This window comes from Rattus norvegicus, chromosome 13, assembly GCF_036323735.1.
Source record: "Rattus norvegicus strain BN/NHsdMcwi chromosome 13, GRCr8, whole genome shotgun sequence".
In the NCBI taxonomy this organism is placed as follows: Eukaryota; Metazoa; Chordata; class Mammalia; order Rodentia; family Muridae; genus Rattus; species Rattus norvegicus.
Genome location: NC_086031.1, coordinates 85,725,345 through 85,743,425, shown reverse-complemented (window position 1 = coordinate 85,743,425; position 18,081 = coordinate 85,725,345). Strand labels below are relative to the sequence as shown.

Genomic DNA, 18,081 nt, shown 5'->3' with positions numbered 1-18,081 from the left:
TTCTGTTCTTCTAAAAGGCCTATATTTCTCTCAATATCCCAAAGAAGAAAAAGCCAGAGCTTGGGGGTGGGGGTTGGGGGGAAGCATATCACTGGAGTGTGATGTCACTAGTCCACCATGACCAAGAAACTTATTCATCATTTTTTTTTGGATGGATGAACTTTATTTTATTATTATAACTTTTAAACTTTTATTGGTTCTTTGTAAGTTTCACATCATGCACCCCAATCCCGCTCACTTCCCCAACCCCCGGTATCCAGTCTCTAACCTTGTAAGTCCCCCCCCCCATAAAAAAACACACATACAAAAATAAACAAAACAAAACCAAGCCTAGAAGACATCTCACTGTGGAAGCTATGGTGTTGCTACAGTGCATCTGCGCCCTACAATGCACCTCTCTGCCCACACATCTTCATTTGCAAATGTTCACTGCAATTGGGCTGGTCTGAGGTCTCCAGCTTTTGCAACACCATCAATACTGGATCCTCACTGGCACTCTCCCATGTTATCCTGTTGTTGCTCTGTGTCTTGGAGATCCTGCAGCTTTGGACCAGCAGGACCAGCCCTTTCCCACGTACCCTAGCAATTCACAGTTCACAGTGAGGGGAGGGTCAGGTTCTACACATCGCCTGGATATCCACATGGTCCCAGGTGGCTGCCCAGACCCTGGACAACCCCATGGTCTCTTGTGGTAATATGAGCCACAGACATTGACATTGACCCCTGCCACTGTATAGCTACAGATTCAGATATGGTCCTCAGCAACAGCATGGGTGGGGGCTTCATCACAGCCTCAGGCAGTGGGGCTGGCTTTGTCACAAGAGGCTTTTCCTCTCCTCTCTCTAGTCTCCAGTTCCATCTACCATCACAGGGCTCAAAAGATTCTACTTCTCTTTCTCTCCCCTATCTGTCCACTACACGCTTGCACACTGTGTGGCTTCCCCTCTCTGGGCAGGTCATGTAGCTGGCTGGCCTCTGGGTAACCTCTGCCTGCACCACATGGCATAGCTTGGGGACAAACAGGTCTCTAGATGTTTGTAGTCTCCCTTGAAACATGGCAGTTGAGAGTCTATGGCTGTCTTCCCCCTTCTGTACCACGTGTCATGGAGGCAGGCTGTCCTCTGTGTGTCCACAGCCCACAGAGCCGTAGAGCAGCCAGCAGGCAGGTCTCTGGATATCTTCCTTCTCTCACACTGTTCATCATGGTGGTAGGCAGGACTCTGTGTCTGCAGTCTGTTCGTGCTTTGTGGTAGAGGGCAGACCTCTGGGCATCTTTCCCTTGCCTGCGTCAGAACTGCATGGCATGGCGGTCTGCAGGTCTCTGGAGGTTTCCTGGCTTTACTTTTAACCTCTACTGCCATCAGCACAGTCCTAGGATACTGTGAGGACCTCCTTGTCACTGATCTTAGCCCGGCAGTCCACAGTCCCAGCCCTAGGCAAGTCAGGATGCTTTGTATTCTAACAATGAATTTAAAGTACTGGTGTCATCCCATTGCTCTCTTCCCATAGGTTAACATTCAGATAAGAGCTGGCAGGGGTGTGGCTGGGAGGTGAGAAGGCCATAGTAAAATCATATGGTAGATAGGGTGGAACTGTTGAAGGCTTCTGAAGACCACAGAGTGTAAGAGGGTTTTATAATATCATTTCCTTTAGTATTACAGCTTGCTTCCTGAAAGAGTATTTGGGAAAGAGGCCTCAGAAAAGCTCCCCAAGACTGATCCCCAAACATCAGAGGATGCTGACAGGAAGCAAGAACAACAAAAATAGCATCCATTCATGATGCATTCATAGTCCTTTTCATTTTCCAAAACCCCTGAGTGTGTATGGTTGGTTCCTTACCAGTGGCAATTTTAACCACCTTGTTTAGGGGATACGTACTAAAGCCTTAAGTCTCATTTCTTTCACTGCTGAGAAATTTTCTGCTACCTAATGGCTAGCAGCAGGCTGTGTTGCTAAACATCCCACAGTGCACAGGGCAAGCCCTCACCAGAATTATGCCACAGACAGCCATCGTGGTAGCTGTCTCTGTATCCTGGAGGCTGAGGTAAGAGGACCTCAAGCTTGAGGCTACCCTGGGCTACACAGCCAGTTCCAGCCAGCCTGGATTATATAAGAATACACTTCTTAAACAATGTTTTTCTGCTAAAAGATATCGTTGCTGAGGAAGCTGAGAAACTTTGTTTGAATGGGTAGAAATGATGATCTTCATTTTCAGACCGGGTAGCCTGAAATGCTCAGAAGTTCTGACGTTCAAACTTGTTCTTATCGCTTTGAAACAGTGGTCTTTTACCGTGACATAGTGGTGAGAGCAGTGAGTGGGTGGGTGGGGAGATGATCAGGATTAAAAGAACAAACTGATGCTCACTAGGCACTTCAGGGGAGCCAGCGGAGGGGGATGTGAAGGAGTCGTGTTCCACTGCTATTCTAGAATATTTCTAGCTGTTGGTCTACAATCCAACAGTGAGCGGGGTGACAACAGAGAAACCCACAGGGTGGTAGATGGTCTCAGGTACCTTTACTCAGTTTCTGGAGGAGTCCAGATTCCACAGACTGAACCTCCAAAAGATTTTTGTCAACCATCCTCCATCACCTTTCTTGAGGGACACAGATGGAGGCAAATGACTTCTGAGCTGAGTTTGGGTGACCATTTTCCTCTCAGTACCAGAGGGCCAGGTCAGCTATGGCTCTAGGGGAACAAGAAGGGAGTTGCTTCTCAGTTTCTACAAAAATAATTTGTGTGTGTGTGTGTGTTGTGTGTGTGTGTGTGTGTGTGTGATTTGAGCTGAATCCAGTTTATTCTGGTCAGTCCTGTATCTTCTAATAGGGGACGGATGAAAGGAAAGAGGGTGGAAGGGGAGGAGCCCATGATTAAACAGACCGTTTCTTTTCACTTCCCCATTTGGACTTCAGAATTTGTCTGTTCTCTGGGTATAATCTGCCAAACTCGGAGAGAAGCCTGTGCCTGCAGCTGACTCACTCCAGGACTGATGGGAACCCTGCTGTTCCTACCGCTCCCCATGGACAGCAACAGGACTGTCGTCCATGTGCTCTCACGGACTTTGTACCATATGCTACTGTGGACAGCTGTGCTAAGTAAGTCGGGACCTCCAGAATGGGGACAGGGGCAAGGACACCTGGCTTGGGGTTGGATGAACCAACGTGGCCTAGGAAGCTTGTCAACAGAATCAGGAGTAAGTAAGTAGCAGCTAATAATTAGAATGTAACAACCTGGTCGGCCTTTGAAAAATCAGAGCTGTCAGGAGGTTTTGCTGTTTCTCCTTTTACTGTCTCTTCGTACCACCCTCACCTCCTCTAATGGAAATCTAGCGTCATCCTAGACTCGAGTGAGCAATTAAAAGGCCAGTTTCTCTTTGAATTTGTAATTCACACAGGACCAAATCTTAGGCAAGACTTCTAGTGCTGCTTTAGACAAGGGTTGGGAGAAAGCTCAAAGATGCTTTTAAAGAGTGGCAGTGGATATTCCCTGTGTCCATGAAGCCACTCTGTCCATCGGAAGAACACCCCACCTCACTTTATTATGTAAGAAGAGGTGTAGGAAGGTCTGAGTTGTCCCGGGAACTTGGGTTCCAGGTTTCACAAACGTGGGCAAGTCTCTGGAGTTGTCAGTTGTGGGGTCAGAGAGATCTCTCATGCTTCCTTCATTGCATAGCCTATGTATGGGACTTGGCCCTGCTTAGTAAGAAAGTCAGGCTCAGGGTCTTAGGATGAGATGGAGGAAGATTTCCTGGTCCTGGTCTCATCTGTGGCCAGAGGACAGAAACTGATGGTGCCAGGTCATTAGAAGAGTCTGGGTGATGCCTGGTAAGAGAGTCCTATTGCACGAGTACCTTCTAAGCTCTGAGGAGAAGGAATACAGCTACCCGCCCACCCCGAGTTACGTTATGACTTGTAATGAAATCTGATCAATGCTGAGAGACCTCAGCTGTCTAGATACAGACACACACACACACACACACACACACACACACACACACACCTATATATGATACCAAATATATATCTTGGTTTTCACACGGGAAGTTCAGCTTTCTATTTGTGCTGTACAGCTACCAATCACCTGGCGAGAACTCCCAAGAATGACATTTTCCTTAGGTAAATCTCCATTTTTCCCCATTTTTTCTCTGGGCCTCCACAGGTAGGACTTCATCACTTCTTTCAATTTTATAATACCCTCTGACGGGATCTTCTTTGCTCCTGACTCCATTCTGAGTAGCTATAGAATCTTCCCATACAGCTATGGGGAGGCATGGCGCTTCCTAAGGACCGTCAGAGTAGGCCTATTACCCCCTGACTAAGCTCCAGGACCGACTGGTCATCACGTCCCCATTTCTCCCACAGTGGATCATCCACTTGGCCTTTACTACCTGTATTCCTGCTGGTTCTTAAAGTTCTCTGTGCCAGACGCTGTTCTGGATTTGGGGTCATATCAGCAAACAAAACAGTTTTCCTGACCTAAAGTACAAGGTCTTCGTCTTCCTCTCAGGGAGCACATTGGGCAGGAACAAGTTCTCATTACTGTCTCTTGGGTATAGAATGAAGCATAAATGATAGCTTACCTCTTCTGCGTCTCTGATTTTTGTTTGTGTTTGGTTTTTTCTTTTCCACTGCACTGCACTATCCCCCTTGCCAGTCCTACATACTCGGGTTTTAGCAGTTACTTCTATGTCACGAGCTCCTTGACTTATTTGTCCTTCCTTCCTCTGTATACTTTAATTCCCTTGCCTGCCGATCAGACACCTATAGATCTGTCAGCCCAGACAAAAATTTATATTCAAAATGCAACATAGCATCATTTCCTTACACATTTTCTTATCTTTCTAATATTTCTATTTGCATGAGCAAAGCCATCTTTCCCCCAAGTCGTCCATTTTCATCAACTGTATGTCTCGTTAGATGCCAAGTTTCCCCAGCCTGGTCTCTTAGTTTTCTCCCACTCGTGTCTTCTTTGCTTCCCATTGCCTATGCAGACGAGGAAGCAAGGTCGTGAGGGAAGACAGGTATATTTGATGGAGTTGAGGGGCGAACACGTTAAGGGGACCCACCCACAGTATTTGAGAAGTAAAGGTAGGAAGAACTGTAGTTCAAGACCAGCATGGGCAACACGACAAGTTGGTAGCCAGCCTAGGCTAGCAAGGAAAAGATAAAGGGATTTGCAATGAGGTGATGATAATGATGAATGTGGTGTGTGTGTGTGTGCGCGCGTGCGCGTGCGCGCGCGTGTGTGTGTGTGTGTGTGCTTCTCTCTGTGTGTGTGAAGGTAAATGTGGACTCAGAGGTAGACAGTGATGATGAGGGGGTGGTCAGGTGGAGCCTGTACTTGGGCAAATGGACGAAAAGAGGGCTGGAGGAGGATTGTGACTGAAGCCTTGAATATTTCACTTTGTGGCTTTCGAAGTTGGTGTGTTTGGAGCAATGATGATGAGGCTTTGAGGTATCGCATGGGGCTGTGTGGCTAAATTGTATGAGAGAAGATTCACTACAGATGAGGAAGTCAGGGGATGACACAGCCAGATGTTGCACAGGCCATTAACACGTGTCCTAGATCACCGGTAACCATCTTTTTCTTACTAATCTCTGGGACTTCCTGTGTCCTATTTAGTCTGACACAGCACGGTCAGCGCCAAAGCGAACCTCTCATTGTTTACTGAACTAAACAGTGAACTCTGGAAATTTGCCTACGATCATTTAAAAGGTGACCACATGGTGCATTCGAAACCTCACAGCTGCCTCATCTGGACTGTCACTAATCCTCACAGCAATTATTCCATGGGACTGCTGTCACCATCTCATGGGACTGCTGTCACCATCTCCATCCACAAGCCGGGGAATCAAAGCAGAGAGAAGCAATGTTGCCTTTGCAAGGTCATCGTACCCCAGTCCCATTACTTACTTTTCTCTGTCAAAACACCAGGCAAAAGCAACTTAAGAAAGGGTTTATTTTGGCATATCTTCTGAGGGCATTGTGGTTGGAAGTCATGGTGGCACCTTGGCTGGCCACCTCATACCCATAGTCAGGAAACAGAGGTGGATGTTAGTACGCAGCTGGCTTCCTCCTTTTCTCTTGTTTATTCAAGCTAGAACCCCAGTCCAATGGATGGGGACACTCAAATTTGGGGTGGGTCTTGGCACTGGAGTTAAACTTTTCCAGAACAGCCGTAAAGACACAATGAAAGGTGTTTCCATGGTGATTCTAAATCCAGTCAAGCTGATAACGTAGACTAACCGTCACAGTGGTAAAGTCAACTCAAATTCTGTGTGCGTTCTCACTTCCTGCCTTCCGTTTGGCATTGACAATCCTCCAGAAGATGGCCGCCACCTCCATTTCCAGCTGCATTCCTGGGGGGACTGGGAGACCAAAGAAGCAGCCAGGCTGTGACTTGTAGAGGGTATTAACAAGCATTCATCCATCTTTCTTAGGGAATATTCCCTTCCTGTCTCTCACAATGATAGAACACTAGAAGCTGCATGAGGAACATTTTCTCACTTTCTCCCCTAGACTAAACCCAGACACCTACAAAGCCCCAGAATCCATTCCCCTGCTGAAGCTCCTAGCATTCATCCATTCTCTTCCAACAGCACTGAGACTGTCTCTTTTATAAGATGTGGTGGCACAGGACTAGGGATGTAGAGCAGGTTAGACCTGGGGTAGTAGAAGGCCATCCTGGTCTATAAAGTGAGTTCTAGGCCAGTTAGGGTTAGGTAATGAGACAGCGTCAAAACCAAAAGTCTTTACCATTACATGTGCACACATGCATATTCTTATCGTTGGCCTCAGTGGGATCAGAGACATAGCTTTTTTTTTTAGGTATGCTCAGGGTGAATAGCAGGGCACGAGGCAGTCAGTGCAGTTTCTGGGATTACAAGGGGATGAAGTAGCAGGGATTTAAGTGTACAAACTGAGATGTGGGGGTGTGGGGACCAGAATCCAGTTTTCTAGACTTACCAGAAGAACACTTTTTCATGCAGCACCCCTTCTCTTATCCTGAAAGTATCCAGACGTGGAAGGCTCTTGCCTTTTTCAGCTCTGTGTGATTGTAAAGTCCCACCATGGACAGGTGCATAAACACGCATGCACACACATTGGGCTCTCGTTTATCTCAGGGCCAGCCTTACTATTATACCCAACAATGGTGTCACACTTCCATCCTCCTATTCAGCATTCCTGTCTCACGTCCCTTTCCCTCACCATGTGTCATTCCATCTGCCCCCACAGGAAGTCACAGATCCAGTGTACTTTTCTTTTAATTTAATTTTTATTTTCTGTGAATAACTAGTTTCCCTACATATATATCTGTGTACCACATGTGTGCCTGGTGTGTGAGGAGCCCAGAGGAAGGTGTTAGGTTCCTTGGAAATGGAATTAGAGATGGTCATGAGCTGTGTGGGGTGCTGGGAATCAAACCCAAGTCCTCTGGAAGAGCAGCCTATGCCCTTAAATGCTGGGCCATCTGTCTAGCCCCATGGTGTCCTCTTGTAATTTCTCTTTCCTATAAAATTTGCCTATCAGCAAAACCTGGAAGAACTAAATCTTAAGCGATGAGGATGTGAAATAGATCACAAGAAAGTCAATTGTAGGATAGGGCATGAAGCTAAAATGACAATAGAGAACAGACTAGGCTATTAGATCTTGTACGGCTTAGTGAAAAATCAGGCTAGAGAACACACTTTTCTGGTATTGTCGCTTTGCTGCTTGCTTGTACACACACACACACACACACACACATACACACACACATACACACATACACATACACACAGAGTGTATGTTTATGTATGTGTATGTATATGTATGTCCATGGAAAATTCTAAGGACATATATACCCAGGTGATGATGGTGATGATATTTTTTCATGAGCATTTTCTATTTTTTAACACAGGTTATGGATTAACCACATGATCTGTAGCCCCTCCCCATAAAAGAAAAACCTCACTGCCAGGCTGGACCTTGGCAAAGTCTGATGTCCTCAACCACCAATCATACGTAAACTTCAACAGGGACCTTAGCAGTCAAAGGTGTTCAGCCCTTGAAAGTGTCACAACAGGCATGTTCAAGGGAAGGGGCTTAATTATTTCTGAAAGTGTGCTACACACAGGAAGTTCCACAGAAGGGCCATGCCATGAAGGTTGGGCTGTGGGGATGAGTTGGGGATCGGGGTCTGGGCAGGCATGTCTCAGTGCAGAAGGCCCTGGCTGATGCTTGCTTCCTTTCTTTCAGATCTTGTTGCTGAGTCTCATGGTAAGTCCTCTTCTCATACCTCCCCAGTCTCCTCTGTGTCACCTCCTCTTCCCTCAATGGTCTGTCTGTCTGGAGCTGCTCTGAGTGTATCAGCAACCAGGCTCAGTGTCAGGTCAGGACCAGGAAAGGACCACTGTCCTCAGGAGATTCCCCGCTTCTTCCCTCCTTCCGTCTCGGGAGGAAGATGGTCAGAAGCCATGACTAGCTAGTCCACCGACTCTTCCAGTTTCCTTAGAGTGAGGTGTCTCCAGTTCTCACAGATTGCCCTTGTTCTCAACTGCCCTTCACTCCTCTAAATAAAATGGAGAGCTTTTAAAAAGTTGGTCTCGGGGCTGGGGATTTAGCTCAGTGGTAGAGCGCTTACCTAGGAAGCGCAAGGCCCTGGGTTCGGTCCCCAGCTCCGAAAAAAAGAACCAAAAAAAAAAAAAAAAAAAAAAAGTTGGTCTCAAAGAAGCAGAGAGTGAATGACCAGAGCTTGGGAAGGTAGAGGAGTGTTAAGGATGAAGACAAAGTGGTTAATGGACACTGGGGCAGAGTTAGATATGAGGAGTAAATTCCAATGTGCTGTAGCAAGAAGGGTATCTTAGTTAGGATTTCTATTTCTGTATGCAGGCACCATGATCACAGCAACATTTAACTGGGGCTGGCTTACAGTCCAGAGGTTTAGTCCATTATCATCATGACAGGAAGCATGGGGACATGCAGGCAGGCAGGATGCTGGAGAGCTAGCTGAGTGTTCTACTTCTGGATCAGCAGGGTGAGAGAGTGACACCAGGCCTGGCTTGATCATCTGAAGCTTCAAAGCCCCAACCCAGTAACCTACTTCTTCCAAAAAGGCCACACCTACTCCAACAAGGACACACCTCTTCATACTGCCACTCCTCATGAGTCTATTAGGGCCATTTTCATTCAAACCAGCACAAAGACCTTTTCCCTACTGAGGTCCCATCATTTCAGGTGACTAAATTGTGTGTCGAGTTGACATAAGACTAGCCAACACAGAGAGCTCCACCCCCTGTTCTCTGGATATAGAGCTCCATCTGCATGTAAGAGGGTGGGGGTGGGGGGGAAGTGACAGGAGGGAGTGAGAAGAGAAACATAAATATATCTTGGTGAGAGGTAGATATTTCTGGGGTGTCTCCTTTTTCACCTCCCATCTTCTCTCATGCTTTACCCTGCTGAGGATCAATTACATTCCTTGTGAGTTCCCTTGGGCTCGAGGGATGGGATAAGTAGAAGAATTCAATGGAAGAAGCTTTCTGGGCCTGGTGCCACCCTTGGTGTCCTCATTGGAATGCTGGTGCCTTTTTCAGCAGAAACTCGGGGTTTGCTTAGGTTCTTGGGGCTTCCTTGCCTTATTCCTTCCCTACCTGCTCCCTCCAAAATTCAGCAGGTCTTCCGAAGGCTGTGGTGAAACTTGAGCCCCCATGGATCCAGGTGCTTAAGGAAGACACTGTGACACTGATGTGCGAAGGGACCCACAACACCAAGAACTGTTCTACTCAGTGGTTTCACAATGGGAGCTCCATCTGGCATCAAGCCCAAGCCAACTACACGTTTAAGGCCACAGTCAATGATAGTGGAGAATACCGGTGCCGAATGGAGGAGACCGGCATCAGCGAACCCATACATCTGGGAGTGATTTCTGGTTAGTAAAGGCTGGCCCAGGGAGGAGCTGGGATACCAAGAAGTTGGGGGCGGAGTGGGGTGGATCTGTTTACTGCAAAGTTTGCAGGAAAAGGGGTGGGCTGCTTTCTGGGAAGCATCACAGGGAGCTGCTTAAAGGACTTTTTGTCCACTCCGTTTCCCCTTTCTCCAGCCCCGTGCTTAGCATGCATGCGGAGGGCGTGTGAATTCCTGAGAACTTGTGTGAACAGTTGTTTGTTGTGGTAGTCCTGGTTGAGTAAGAGAGTTCAAGGATACTGGCAGCTGAATGTGACAAAAAAAGGAAGTCCCTATTTCATAGAAACCCTTCTATTTCATGACACCCAGAAAAATGCCAATAGTCTGCACTTGAATCCAAGCCTAGAGGAATGACTGCCTAAATAAATATGACTGATGTTTTTAACCTTGAGTTCAGCGTTCTCATCTGCTCAGCTGAGGGCGCTAAGGCCTCCCCTGAGGAGGTTCCGGGGGAGCACGGGCATTTTCCTTTCCTCTTGCCCTTGCAGTTCTGGTGGGTCCTTTTCTTCCATCAGCTTATGGGCACTTGAAGTGAAGAGCTGTGTCTCGTCTGTCTTCATATTTGCAGTATCCGAAACAGGGAAGGGATTCGTAAATCTTTGCTGAGCAGATCAATGATTTTACAAGGTTCCCGGCAAAAAAAAAAAAAAAAAAAAAAAAAAAAAGTAGGTCTCCCCTCCAGAAGAACTACCAGGTGGCCACATTGGTGACTGTTACTGCTGTCGTTCTTTACTTAGTTCCCCCATCACCCGATCCTGGATTTCCTCAATAGTGTGCCCACAGCAAGCTAATGATTTGCCCCACACCCTGCTGGACTGTGGTTCCACATTTATTCCCATTCATTAGAGAAACCAACATTTTTGGAGGCTCAGGAGTTCTTTCATCCCCCAAACAGAAGATCTGTTGGATGTGCCTCCTCCTTGTCTCCTCGGGCAGACTGAATTCCTCCATCTTTCCTGCCAGGAAGGGAGGGATTGCACCCCCATCTCTTGTGTTCACCCTTCTCTCAGGAGAGGAAGAGGAACATGTATGTATCTTGGATACCTGCTGTGTACCATGAACTGCTGCAGAATCTGGCTGTACCCATTTTTCACAGAGGAAGAAAGTGAGGCCCAGAAGTCTTCACTTTCTTGCCCAAGATCGAAGAGTTCCCAAATGAGTAGGGCTAGGATCAGAGATCAAGACTGCCCCATGTCAAACTAAAGTTCTCTCCCTTAGTCTATCATATCCCACTAGGAAGAGTGACCTGGCCCTCCGAGTCCTATGGTCCTTTTGTATCTTTCAGACTGGCTGCTACTCCAGACCTCTCAACTGGTGTTTGAAGAAGGGGAAACCATCACATTAAGGTGCCATAGCTGGAAGAACAAACAGCTGACTAAGGTCTTGTTGTTCCAGAATGGAAAACCTGTGAGGTATTATCATCAAAGCAGCAATTTTTCAATCCCCAAAGCCAACCACAGTCACAGTGGGAACTACTATTGCAAAGCATATCTAGGAAGGACAATGCACGTGTCCAAGCCTGTCACCATCACTGTCCAAGGTACGTGGACTCTGTCGAGATGTTGGAAAAGGAGAAGGGGAGATAAACAAAGGCTAAAATCACATAGCTCCACCTGGAGATCTAGGTGCCTTTTTGAGGCAAAAAGGAGAGCCGTGAAGGCCTTGCCAAGGGATGGCAAATGGGCTCAGCCAAGAGTTCTTCATTTGCAGGTAGTGGGTGACAAGGTTGTTGGGGAGCAATGAAACAGAGCCTTATTGGTACATAGGTTCTCTGAGCTTCTAGACCTTCCTAAGAGCTGAAGTTTCTTTCAACTTCTTGTCTCTCATATAACAGCCATTCAATCTTGAAGGCATATCATGGTCTAGATTGTGGTGGTACCACCAACTCTGGGAGGCTTCAGATCCATCCTCCCCACTACCTCTGAGGGCTGTCCCTTCTGCTACTGCACTGTCACCAGTGTGTCTTCATTAGTTTGGTGGAAACACTTGGCTCGTGGGGAGGCACAAATCTGTCCACTAAACCTATGCTTATGAGGTTTCAGGGAAATGTATTACACCTATGAGGGACCAGACACAGCAACTGGGCATAGAGGTGGAGGAGGGATGGGTTCTTGGAGAGTACTTAAGACCTGTCATCGTATCTGTCTTCTCCAGAGCCCAAATCCAGCAGTTCGTTGCCGGTATTGACGATTGTAGCTGCTGTCGCTGGAATTGCTGTAGCTGCCATTGTTATTATCCTGGTATCCTTGGTCTATCTCAAGAAAAAGCAGGTTCCAGGTTGGTGGTTCTCTTTGGTCACTTTTATTATCAGTTCCTACTTAGCTGGGGCTAGCTAGTGGTTAGAGACTCATTTGCTTTTGATATTGTCCTACCCTATTCATTTGTCTGCTTACAAACTCATGTGATAAACATGACTTGAACAAACTCGATGATGTGCCATGAACTGTGCTAGACCCTGAAGGTGTCTGGTTCCGTTTCTACCCCTAGCTCTTAGCACTGTGGGGAATACCAGACACACCAGTGGATACTTATAAGAAGGGATTAGAGCAACGAAATGATAAAGACATGGCTGTTATCTGGAGGTTGGAGCACATTTCTCTCATCCCAGGACAATAAAGCAAAAGAGCTAAAGTCTGGAGCCAGGGTCAGTGAGATGGTCCAGCCAGTGCAAATGCTTACAGTACAAGCCCTGTGATCTTAATTCAACCTCTGGTATCCAAGTTAAGGTGGAGAGAACTGATCCTACAAAAGTATCCTCTGGGGGTTGGGGATTTAGCTCAGTGGTAGAGCGCTTGCCTAGCAAGCGCAAGGCCCTGGGTTCGGTCCCCAGCTCCGAAAAAAAGAAAAGAAAAAAAAAGTATCCTCTAACCTTCACAGATGGGCTATGATGTGTACTGCACCCCCACAATAAATACCTTTTAAAAGTTCTCTTTCAAAGAGTCTGATGCTAATTTGGACTCTAGAATAAATTTGAAGCCAGCCTGTGCTACACAGCAAGACTCTGTCTAAAATATAAAAGAGAGAGGTGATTCTGCAGACTCCTGTGTTTGTCAGCTTTCTGTCAGTGTAATGAAATACTTCAGATAATCCACATATGAAGGGAAAAGGCTACTAGGCATGGTGGTAAATATATATAATTTTAGCATTCAGGAGGCCAAGGATGATCACAAGTTCAAGTTTCTATCTTAAAATATATAAGTAAACAAATAAGTGAACAAAAAGGTTTATTTGAGCACCATTTTGTAGACTCAGTCCGTATTCTCTTGGTCCTATTGCTTTGGGTCTAGACAAGCTATAATATCACACATATACAATAGGATAAAACGCTTGCTTAAGGCCAGTAAGAAGAGCTCAAGGAAGAGACTGGAAATCCCACAACCTTCTTCAAGAGCATGTCCGTAATGACCTAAAGACTTCCCACTAGACCCAAAACACTGAAGTCTTGTCTTCCTCCCAATTAATTCACCCGGTGACCAAGCATTTAACACATGAGATCTTAATGGACATCTCAAATCCAAACAGTGGCAGGCAGCCTGGGACAGTTAGAGAAGGTTTCATTGGGAAGCCAGTGTGATGTCGTGATCGAAATACACACAGGGAGGGCTGGAGAGATGGCTCAGCGGTTAAGAGCACTGATTGCTCTTCCAGAGGTCCTGAGTTCAAATCCCAGCAACCACGTGGTGGCTCACAACCATCTGTAATGAGATCCGATGCCCTCTTCTGGTGTGTGAAGACAGCTACAGTGTACTCACATACATAAAATAAATAAGTCTACGAAATACACACAGGGGACCAGATTGCTGTGGTTTGAGTCTCAGCTCACAGGTCACCAGATCTATAATGTTGAGAGTTACTCAACCTCTGGGCCTCAGTTCACTTGTCTGGAAAATGAAGAACACTATGGGACCCACCTTATAGAAATATTAGGACAATGGATGAGGCCAAAGACTTTGTACCAGAGCTGCATAGACAGCAAAGAACTCATACATAGGGGTTAGAGAGATGGCTCGGTTGTTAAGAACACTGACTGTTCTTCCAGAGGAACCAGGCTCAATTCCCAGTATCCACGCAACAGGTCATAACTGTGTGTAACTCTGGCTCTAGGGGATCCAACACCCTCACACAGACGTACGTGCAGGAAAAACACAGATTTCTGTAAAATGAAAATAAACAAATCGTTCATTTTAAAAAAGAATACCTAAGTGCAAGCTGCTACCACTGTGGAGAAGGGTGATGTCTCTGGGGTAGACATTAGCCAGGCAAAGTGGAAGAGCATTCCAAGAACTCTGGCCAGGGCGTGGAAATGAAGAATGGGGCAGGCAGGTCAAGGGAAGCCACTGAGAAAGGGGAAATACTACTACTAACTAACACCTAATACCTCAAAACGTGCTTTACATTTGGTTCACAGGGGTTCAGTTATAGATGATAAGTAAATACAGAGAGAAAGACTGCACTGTTTTCTTTGAGGCAGGGTATCACTTTGTAGCCCTAACTGGTCTGGAATTTACTGTATAGACCAGGCTGGTCTCAAACTCAAAGAGATCTTACTTTTGTCTCTTGAGTTCTAGGGTTAAAGGTGTGCTCCATCATGTCCAGCCAAAAGATCACATCTTTAAAAGGCTGGGCAAACCCAGGAAAGACGCAGTGGAATGTTTTATGTCACACCCCTCTGGTGTCCTCTTGGGTCAGTCACTATGGGTTGGCGATGGTCCTGGGCAAGGAGGCTGGGAATTGGGGAAGAGAAGTGTTGCCAGCATGGGGGGTGCGGGGGAAGGTCTCTGTTGCTTTTAACTCTGTTCTGACCCTGGTTCTTGATCCTGATGTCTCAGGGCTCACCCCGTAATCCTACTAACTTCCTACATGCCCCTCCTAGCTCTCCCAGGAAACCCTGATCACAGGGAAATGGGAGAAGCCCTTCCTGAGGAACTGGGTGAGTACAGGAAGCCCTCTGGGGGCTCAGTGCCTGTCAGCCCAGGGCCTCCATCTGGACTGGACCCAACAAGAAGCAGCTCATGTGAGTTCAGTGGGAGTGCAGGAGAGGGAGGAGCTGTGGGAGAAGGCTGGGGCTCAAATCTCTTGGTCAGTTCTGAGTCTAACTCTTGGATCTAAGGAGGATCTCACTAGAGATGAGAAGAGGAACGTGATTCCAGAGAGAGGAAGGGAATGGGCTGTTTCTAGTAAAACAAGGAATCTGGACACATTCCCAGAACAGGACTGCAAAGACATTTGCATCGTTTGGCAGGGAGGGGGGAGATGTGGCAGAGCTTTAGAAGATAGAATTAGCAGTTTATGACAGAGGTCAATAGGATTAAGGAGCGGGGAGCCTAAGACAAAAAGAGGTCTGAGCTGAGATCTTTCCAGGAATGTGTCCTTGGGTAAAGGTAGTGGCAGGCATAGCACAGCTCAGTTGTTTGGTAGCACGTTGAGAGGAGATTGGATTTGAGGAAATTCTGGGGGATTAGAGCTATTCATAGGATATTCATAGAGATATTCATAGGATACAATGTGGCTCCAGTGTCGACTTACGATGGTTTATAAAACATTGGCCTGATCCTTCCACCCTGATACAACTGAATCTGGAGTAGATCATTCCCCATAGCAGGGAAGGAATATGTGGTTGGATGAGTGGTCTAGATGACCTCTGAACTCTTATAGTTCTGAGATTTGAAAGCCAGTGACCTTTCAACCCTGGTCCGGGAGGAAGAATGTAGAAGGAGTGGGAGTTGCCCGAGGCAGTTGCCTCACTGTAGTTAAAGACAGGGCATAAACGGAAGTCGAGTTCTCTAGAGGCTTCCAGAACAGCAGAAACAGGCAGGAGAAAGAGTTCCCTGTAGATTCCACTTCAAGGGGCGGGAGTGTGACTCAGAGCAGAGCCAACAGATATGAGAGCTTGAGCAAACTAGCATTCACTTAGCTTGGCTTTGGGCAAGGTCTGCGTTCTTCAGCTGGGCTGCGTAGACGCACGTCTAGAATCAAACTAGATCTACAAAAAAAAGAAGAAGACGAAGTCTACTCTGGTATAAACACATTTCACAAGGCTTGTACGCAGCCTGGCACTCAGCGCTGGGGGTTTCCCTTACAGGTGCAGTTAGCTGCTGGGATTGCTAAGAAGTATATAAATGGGGTGGGGTATATAAAAGGGGGAGGGGATTCTGAATGTGTTGTGGAGCAGAATTTGGAACATGGCAAATAGGACTTTGTGTTCGGGGAGAGAGTGAAGAGACTGGAGACATTGTCACAACCTCTTCCTCCTCTTCCCAAAATGACGCTTTCTAGACACTGGGGTTGCTTTTCCTACTGGCAAAGGGAACTTTGGGCAAAAATATAAGAGAATGTGGTGTTTGTGATATCAGAGAAACATCTTTTTCTTTACTCTCTTTCCAATTTTCCCTCTCTTCCCCTCCCTTTCTCCCCTCCCTCCTCTTTCTTTCTCCTCTCTGCTCTTTTTCTTTCTTTCTTTCTTTTTTAAGCATACCCGCTTCCCCAGTGCTTTAGCAAGACTAAATTACACTTGTCCAATGTGGAAACAGCCATTTCTTTCTCTCCCTGTGAGAAGACAAACATCTGGACTTGGTTTCACTCTGATCTAAACCCTTCTGCCCTCCATTTCTCCAGCCTCTCAGAGCCTCAAAGCTGCCTAGTCTGCTGCTAAGAAGGTTGAGCGATTTCCTGAAAAGAGTGTGGCATGTGGTGGTGTTTGTTTCCCTTTGCCAGCATGGCCAGCAGGGAACACTGGATTCCAACCAAGATGGTCAGGGAAGGGGGCAGCACTGCTTGGCCCGTTAGCCTGGTTTAGGGTTGGCAAGCCTTGTCTTGGCTCTTTGCTTTGAGCTTTGGTTTTGCAGCCTCGACAGCAGCACATCAGGCCCCCTTTCCCCAGCAATGCCCAAGCTGATCACTTATTCTCATCCACAGACACTCCTTCTGGTCTCGAAGAAGCTGAGAAAAATGAGGTGAGGGAGCCCCGCCATGTCCTATCCCTCTCTCCGTTCATCAGCTTTCCCTGTGACCTCTATGCAGTTCTCATGGCTCATTTCTGCTTCCTCTAGGTGGAGAATACAATCACCTATTCACTTCTCAAGCATCCTGAAGCTCCGGATGAAGAATCAGATCACGACTACCAGAACCACATTTAGTCTCTCTTGAGATTGGGAAAAGCAAACCAGTAAGGCCAGGACCTAGCGTCTCCTGGTCCAAGGAATGCTGTAGATATGAAAGAAAACATCTAGAGTCCCTTCTGTGAGTCCTGAAACCAACAGACACTACGATATTGGTTCCCAATGGTTGACTGTACTAATGACTTCCATAACTTACAGCTTCCCAACTAAAGACTCTTTTGCTATAGATCCACACAGCCAATAAAATTAATCAACTTACTGTTGTTAAGAGACTACAGCAACGTGGGAACTGCTTATATTACATGCTAAGGAGAACAAGTAACATTAGGATGCATAATCTCAGCGAGGATCAACTAGACGTGTACCAACCTGTCAAAAGTGATGCTTCTTTATAAGAAACTTTATTTCCTTATTTTTCTATAAAGGTCACATATTACTTTTATAGTAAAATGTTGTGAAAATGTCATTCTATTTACTTTTTCAAGGCTGCAATGATTGGAGTATAGACTGAGCTTCTCTGGGGTTTGTGTGAAGAAGAATCTTCTGTAAGAAGAATCTTGGGAAAATGGGTTAACTTTCCCTTGGGGAGGCATAAGAATCTTAGGTAGAGGGCTGGAGAGATAGCTCAGAGGTTAAGAGCACTGATTGCCCTTCCAGAGGTCCTGAGCTCAATTCCCAGCAACCACATGGTGGCTCACAACCATCTGTTATGAGGTCTGGTACCGCTGGTGTGTCTAAAGACAGTCACAGTGTATTCATATACATAAAGTAAGTAATTCTTTTTTAAAAAGAATCTTAGGTAGGACCTTCATGACAGACCAAAGTCATATGATTACACTCAAGTCTAGTGTAGTACACCAGTGAGTTTCTTGGGCTTATTTATATATAGAAACATGAGGGAGGGGTTCCTTACAGGGGTGTGGAGGACCTTATAACAGCAGTCTTAGCACTGATGACAATGCCTTTACAGTTGCATAGATGGTGTCCCACCCCCTTCTTTAGTTAGTTTGTTTTCCTCAAACT

The 18,081-nt window shown here is 46.4% G+C and overlaps 1 protein-coding gene across 5 annotated transcripts; it reads left to right on the top strand.

Annotated features, from left to right (window-relative positions):
* Positions 1–2,908: 2,908 nt before the first annotated feature.
* On the top strand, positions 2,909–17,529 carry Fcgr2b (Fc gamma receptor 2B). Of its 5 annotated transcripts, none has more exons than XM_017598710.3 (8): positions 2,911–3,093; positions 8,237–8,257; positions 9,651–9,905; positions 11,226–11,480; positions 12,095–12,217; positions 14,814–14,954; positions 16,856–16,893; positions 16,990–17,508. In XM_017598710.3, exons 1-8 carry the CDS (start codon positions 2,988–2,990, stop codon positions 17,074–17,076), a joined length of 1,026 nt encoding a protein of 341 aa, XP_017454199.1. In that variant the 5' UTR covers positions 2,911–2,987; the 3' UTR covers positions 17,077–17,508. The 5 variants fall into 5 exon arrangements, with proteins under 5 accessions (NP_786932.2, XP_017454199.1, XP_006250295.1 ...); XM_006250233.3 differs by having other exon boundaries at positions 9,648–9,905; NM_175756.3 differs by lacking the exon at positions 14,814–14,954 and having other exon boundaries at positions 2,909–3,093; positions 9,648–9,905; positions 16,990–17,529.
* Positions 17,530–18,081: the final 552 nt, after the last annotated feature.